Source organism: Xiphophorus couchianus, chromosome 15 (assembly GCF_001444195.1).
Source record: "Xiphophorus couchianus chromosome 15, X_couchianus-1.0, whole genome shotgun sequence".
Classification (NCBI taxonomy): domain Eukaryota; kingdom Metazoa; phylum Chordata; class Actinopteri; order Cyprinodontiformes; family Poeciliidae; genus Xiphophorus; species Xiphophorus couchianus.
This window is the reverse complement of record NC_040242.1, coordinates 4,686,528-4,693,098: the sequence shown is the minus strand read 5'-3', so window position 1 is coordinate 4,693,098 and position 6,571 is coordinate 4,686,528. Positions and strand designations below refer to the sequence as shown.

At 40.0% G+C, this 6,571-nt stretch overlaps 1 protein-coding gene across 3 annotated transcripts; it reads left to right on the top strand.

The window, feature by feature from the left end:
• The first annotated feature begins 2,279 nt into the window (after positions 1-2,279).
• On the top strand, positions 2,280-5,719 carry LOC114158214 (hairy/enhancer-of-split related with YRPW motif protein 2-like). 3 transcript variants are annotated; one of them, XM_028039551.1, is made up of 5 exons: positions 2,280-2,722; positions 3,745-3,805; positions 3,881-3,964; positions 4,676-4,802; positions 5,065-5,719. In XM_028039551.1, exons 1-5 carry the CDS (start codon positions 2,667-2,669, stop codon positions 5,526-5,528), a joined length of 792 nt encoding a protein of 263 aa, XP_027895352.1. In that variant the 5' UTR covers positions 2,280-2,666; the 3' UTR covers positions 5,529-5,719. The 3 variants fall into 3 exon arrangements, with proteins under 3 accessions (XP_027895352.1, XP_027895350.1, XP_027895351.1); XM_028039550.1 differs by having other exon boundaries at positions 2,283-2,722; positions 4,676-4,754; XM_028039549.1 differs by having other exon boundaries at positions 2,281-2,722; positions 3,745-3,964; positions 4,676-4,754.
• The last annotated feature ends 852 nt before the right edge of the window (positions 5,720-6,571 follow it).

Below are 6,571 nucleotides of genomic sequence, written 5' to 3'. Positions count from 1 at the left end.
TGCGGAGCGACAGCCGGCTGGAAAACATCGGAATGATCCGGAAAGAGAAGAGAGAACACTGAGGTGTTCAAAGTGGGGGGCGAGGGCCGTCTGCGGCCGCAGCTGAGGAGTAATAGAGGTCAAAACTACGACTTTTACATTAAAATCTACTCACCAAAATTACAGCCTGGGGACTCAGATCTGCTTTAAACTGCTGGATTAAAACTCAACTGAAGGCAGGAAGTGTTTTCAAATGAAGACTGATCTGAGAAGAGACGAAATATCTTCACTTTTATTCAATCAAACCCAAAATAAGATGCAAACTGGAAGTTTTTCATGGAAATAAAAATGGATTTAAGGGGAAAAAACAATTTTCAGAAGGAAAAACCATGTGGACTTCTGGATCTATGATCCCGTTTCTATTAAAAAAATATTCCGTTTTTATTTAAAATAGTTAAATAAAAGGTTTTAACACTTATAAAATATATTTTTCACACAAAAAAGTGTTAAAACTAAAAAACATGGGGGGAAAATGGATTTAAAGACGGTAGTTTAAAGTAGTTTAGAAGTTTAAAAAATGATTAAAAATTTAAATTTAATTTCTATTTCTGAATCATTTCCTCTGTTAATCTCAGAGATTTATTCTGTTTTCCCATTTCTGCATATTGAAAACAAGAACCTACAAATCTTTATAGATTTATTAAAGATTTGTTTTCATGTGATGTTTTTATTCGTTTTCTCAGATGATAATCAGATTATTCTTTATTTGGTATCAGTTCAGGCCCAGCAGCTATCTCTGGTTGTGCTCGACCCGGTTCTGGTTCTGGAGGGTTTTAAGAGGGTGTCGACAGCGGCCGGTGAGCCGAGACGATCTGCTGCCGGCTGCAGGCGCGATGAAGATGAAGGGAGATCTTCCTCCTGCTGTGTGAGGCGTTCAAGTGCTCGGAGATTACGGAGCGCAGCGTCTCCAACACGTCTTCACCTTCATCACTCCTCATCCTCCTCCAGGCCTTCATCATCTAAAATTTAAACCTAAACGTTTTTATTAATGATTAAACTGTTTTATTTTCTGCGCCTTAAAATTTGCATAAAGGAAAAACTTCAGGTTCTGGTTTGATCTGAAAGAATCGAATCGATAAATGAACTAAACGCTAAAATGAAGCAAAATGAGAAGGAAAAACATTTAATTGAATTTAAAACAAAGCATAGAATAAAAGGTAAAGTGGAAAAGGATTACTTTGGTTTTAAAGTCATACTTCTGCAGTGATAAAAGAGAAGTTCAAACTTTAAAAAAAAACTCAGATAGTTTGTTACATTTAATCAAATTAAATTAGTCAAATTTCATTTATTTGTTTGTTTAACATTGGAACTTATTAAATTTAATATTTCTACTTAGATAAACTTAATTTCATTACTTGTAATGAAACAACCTCACCTGTTTTCTTTTTTCAGTTGTTTTTATTCAAAGCAGTTGATTCTACGGAAGGCTGATCCTGCCAAAACTGTCAATAAGTAAATAAATTATAGGAAATAAAACTATTACAAAAAAAAAAGCTGAATGAGTAAATAAATAATCAAAAATAGGAGACAATAAAATTAAATATGTATTTTTGGAAATAAGTAAATAAATCAATGTAATTAGTTATTTCCATATTTATGTATTCCATTTATTAATATATTTACTTTTTCCATCACTGATGTAAAACATGTTGGTCAGCTACGACAATCAGTGTCAGCCAATCAGCTCCCTAGAAAATTAAAATAAAGTTCCTGGATCTGCCCGGCAACTCGTGTTTTCTACAGCTAGAAATAAGAAGTAAAAATAAACACAATTAATAATTTAATATGGTAATAAATTATATATAGATATATATATAGTCAAGTGGTGCCTGATCTCTCTGGAACCGGGAAGAAACCAAGCAAACCCAGCAGATGCTTTGAGCCCTCCATGCCACTAGGGGGCCAAGAAGAAGAAGAAGCACTCTTTCAGCAACAATTCATAAATTAAGAAAAACCAAAACAACACAAGCACAATGAAAGAAAAACAAGCACAGCACCAGTAATCCCAGATGTTGGGTTTATAGATGTATAATTAAGTAGAAGCAGTATTTTTGAACAACATTATGTATAAAAGTGGCGTTCAATGACCTGAATAAATTTTGCCATTTGGAAGGTATTCGTATAAAGATGTAGAAAGTGGCGTTTTGAAGGCATTTTCAAAGTATTTAACAAAAATAGTCAATTCTTTGTGTGACTTTTCAGTCGTGATAACATTTGGCACTTTTTGCTTTCCATACCTTTCTGTCTCGCGCGCTCCCACTCTGAAGCAGCTTCAGAGGAGATGGTTGAGTGCGCGTGCGCGTTGCTCCGTGGGAAAGCAGCTGCAGCAGAGGATGAGGAGGAGGATGAAGAGACGGGACACAGCGGCCGTCAGCCCAGTCCGCCGCCGACACGCAGGCTCCCGCCGCGGGGTTTTCACCGGAGACACTCCGCTGGAAGATCCGCTCCGGATCCGAGAGAAAAGTTCTGATTCCTGGAGGAAATCCGGAGGAGATCCCTGATTCTAGAAAACTTCCGAGACTCTGACGGGTTCGGGTCCAAACCAGGAATGCCGGCTCCGGGTCTCCTCCGGCTGTGACCCGGCTCTCTCCGGGGACTCCCGCCAGCTCTCCCCGCCGCCGGGCGCCATGAAGCGGCCGTGTGAGGAGAGCAGCCCGGCGGAGCGTGAGAGGCTTCCTGCGGGGTGAGAACATCCCGTCCTGCCTGGAGAACCTTTAACATCCCATCACTAATTATGACTTTAGAAAGCAAAAATAAATGAAAATTAAACACAACAGTTTGTCATGAACTTTTCTGCTTTTATAAGAAATGTTCTAATCTTTATGAAAATATGCCCAGCGTTGATCATTTTATTTATTTCGCAGAAATTCTCTCAAATATTTCATCTTAAAATACAAAAAATATCATTTTAAAACCGGCTTATTTTAACATTCAGGCTTTATAATTTCAGGATTTTTTGCAACTAACTGTGTGATCATTCATCATTATTGTTATTTAACTTTTTTAGTTTTTCTTTGTGAAAAAGCAGATCTACTAATTTGTTGATAGATCAAATTAATCTATTAAAATAAAATTAAATGTTAATTTTCAATTAACATTTAATTGATTTAAATCTTTCCAATTCACTTCAAATTCAAAAATACTTTATTCATCCCAAAGAGAAATTTAATGTTGTTAATAGTAATTCAGACTCTACAGAGTTATTGTAGATAAAAGAGTTGCTATAGTTATTTTTAGGAGATTTGTTGTAAAGATGTTTATGCAAGTTTAAAAATGTCTTTTCAGTTTGTAAGTCCAGAAATATTCATGCAAACATAATAATTCTGGCTGCTTCATTTATTTTTTTCATTAGCAACTCCAATATATTTAGTTGCTAGTCAATAATTTCTCTGTTTTACATAAATCAACTTGAAAAGCTGTAAATTGTTATTTTTTTGGTTCTAAAACAAATAATTAAATCAAACAGAAATGTGTTATTCTGGATGCAGTGATACTGAGATGCAACACTGATAGTTAAAATGTTAATAATCAGAATTTGTTTTCATATAAAATGTGGAATAAACTGGATTTATTGTTTTTAATGGAAACCACATTAGGGTTCGAGTTAAAAGAAACTAAAAATGTTTGTTTTCTCTGAGGTTCCAGGTGAAATTAGGGATTAAAATCTGCTGCAGATTCCAGTGATTTCTGTGGATTCCTGTGCAGGGATCCGGTCGGACGCGCGTCTCCGGCGGCGCAGCTGATGGCGAGGAAGCGGCACAGAGGGGTAGGTCGGCCGGCACGTCGCCGCGTCCGGAGGCCCGGCGCCTCCGACGCTCCTTCAGTTTCCTGTCGGTTCCAGATCATCGAGAAGCGGCGCAGGGATCGGATCAACGGCAGCCTGTCGGAGTTACGGCGACTCGTCCCGACGGCCTGGGAGAAACAGGTCAGCCTGACCTTTGACCTCTCAGCTCCTGTGTTTTTGATGCATCTGTGCAGCAAAACAAACAATAACCACATTTTCTGAAGATAATCATGATTTATCACATTTTTAATATCTAAATTACCAGTGAATTTTTAGTTTTATATTTAATAAAAACTCATCTGTCACCTTTCAAAAGGAATTTATTTTAAAATGATTTTTTATTTTAAAAGATTGTTTTAAAAAAATCTATGTTTTATTGCAAAATTAAAACTATTAAAAATGTTTCTACATTTTGACTTTCTATTTTTAAAAAGATCTAAATTATCAGATGAAATAATAAACAGTTCTAAAGTTTTACTGGATTTTAACACCAGAATGAATCTGGATCTGCAGCTCAGACGGTTTCCCACCTAAAAACCTTAATAAAGTTTTCTGATATAAAACTGAACATTTTATTCCTCAAATATTTTCCCTGTCAGGTGAAAAATGGATCCATGAATCAAAGCGAAGTGATACGGAGCCCTGAGGAACTCCGTCTGTAGTTTACTAGAAATGTGTTTTTTAGAAGAAAAGTGGAAATCAGAACTTTGAAACTAGAATAAATCTATGAATCTGTTTAAATAGTCAATCACCAGCTGAGAGAAAAAAATTGACAAAATTTTAAATCTTTAAACTTTTAGAGAATTTTCAGTCTGTTAGCATCAGAACGGCTAACGGCGCCGCTTCCCGCAGGGTTCTGCTAAACTGGAGAAAGCCGAGATCCTGCAGATGACCGTGGAGCATCTGAGGACGCTGCAGGCGGGAGGCACAGGTAACCATGGCGACGCAGAGACACCTGCAGCAGGTGGGGAGGGAACAGGTAACCATGGCGACGCAGAGACACCTACAGCAGGTGGGGAAGCAGTTCAGCTGCTCCTCCAGCTAGCAGTGCTGCCACTTCCTGTAGAGGGGTGAATACTTCCTGTATGAGAGCAAATAAATGTTCAACAGGAAGTGATGTAATGTAATTTTGTTCCTTCAGGTGTTTTTTAGCGTTAGCTGTTTGGCTAACTGGTTTGTTTATGAATATTTCTTTTCCTGTAAAAATGAATCAATTCAAAATGGACGTGTTTGTTGGTCAGGTCAGCAGGAAGCGCTGGCGCTGGACTTCCTGTCTCTGGGCTTCAGGGACTGTGTGAACGAAGCGTTCTGCTACCTGAGCGCCATGGAGCCCCTGGACTCCTGCAATGCGCTGCGGCGCCGCCTGCTGGCCCACCTCAGCTACTGCGCGGCCCAGCGGGACGCCGCCGCCATGACGGCCCGCCTGCAGCCCCGCCCTCCCCCTTACAGCCACTGGGTGGCGACACTGCACCCGCCGCCTTTCGGACCGGATGGCGGCGCCCCCCAGAGGCCGGTGGAGCTGCTGCAGCACGATGTGACCTCCAGCTCACCTTCACCTTCCTCCTCCTCTTCCTCTTCCTCCCTGCTGCCCCCTCCTCTCACCGCCCCCCTCTTCTCCTTCCCCTTCGCTCTGCCCTTCCTCCCCTCCTCCTCTTCCTCACAGCCCCCCCACCCACCCTGGAGCTCCGAGGTGGGGGCCTTATGACCTCTGACCCCAGCAGCACGTCCTGTCCATTTCTGATGGTCGAACCAGAACCAGAACCACCTTCACATCCGTTTCACTGTTTATCTAAAATCTGTTTAAAAGTTTTAATGTGAAATTTCTCCTGATAAAGAATCAGAACCAGGCTGAGGAAATGTTTAAGTCCAGAGAAGAAATAAAGCAACAAAATAATACAGGAATGAAATTATTATTATACTGTATATCATATGATATAATTATAAACATATATATCTACAGTATATAATTATATTAACAAAGTTAAGTTTCTCAGTTCAGAGAAATGGCTGCACAGTTCAATGTTTTGCTGATTAAAAGTACGGTGGCCCAGAAGGGACGTGATACTAAATTTTACTGTATACTAAAATTGAAACTAAGCTAGAATTGAAGTTATGCTAAAAACATACAACACAACTAAATTTATGCCGAAACCGTTTTTTAATTAACTTCTGTTGTGGATTTCTGCTGTTCTGCGTTTTGTTGAGCCTTCTGGGCCACCGTAGAAAGTGGGTCATGTTTCAGACTGAAGGCAGTAGAGGTCAAAGTTTAAGAATGAAACCAGTGTGAAGGACGCTGTGGCCGTTTGAGTTTGTTAAAGAGTGGAAATGTGGGCGTGCATGTTGCGTTACGGCGCCAGCCTCTCTCTGCCGGGATCTGGGATTTGCTCTCGTATCCCAGGAAGTCGTGGCTGAAGCTCATGGAGGGGAAGTCGATCTTCTGCAGACAGAAAGTCACCGCCCGACGCCTGCTGCCTTCAAAGACCGTAGGAACTGTGAGCGCTCACGTCATGCCCAGGTGTAGCGGACCGGGTCCTTCACCCACAGCATGGAGAGGAAACCGCTTTACTGCACTGCTGCAAAAACGCTTCCTGGGCCACAAACGTCCCAAAGGCTTCACAATAAAACAGAACTTTGTTTTTCTGAGGCTTTTTAACTAATATCACGGTTTAATAATAATGCAAAACACAAAGATCAATAAACTCTGAAGTCTAATGAACATCTAACACTGGAGTGGAACATTTTAAATAT

What these genes read in the sequence shown, in the direction of transcription:
- LOC114158214 (XM_028039549.1), top strand. Translation starts at nt 2,667, where the DNA reads ATGAAGCGGCCGTGTGAGGAGAGCAGCCCGGCGGAGCGTGAGAGGCTT. An exon ending in CGACGGCCTGGGAGAAACAG is followed by an intron (nt 3,965 to 4,675) that starts GTCAGCCTGACC and finishes CGCTTCCCGCAG; the next exon opens with GGTTCTGCTAAACTGGAGAA. An exon ending in GCTGCAGGCGGGAGGCACAG is followed by an intron (nt 4,755 to 5,064) that starts GTAACCATGGCG and finishes TTTGTTGGTCAG; the next exon opens with GTCAGCAGGAAGCGCTGGCG.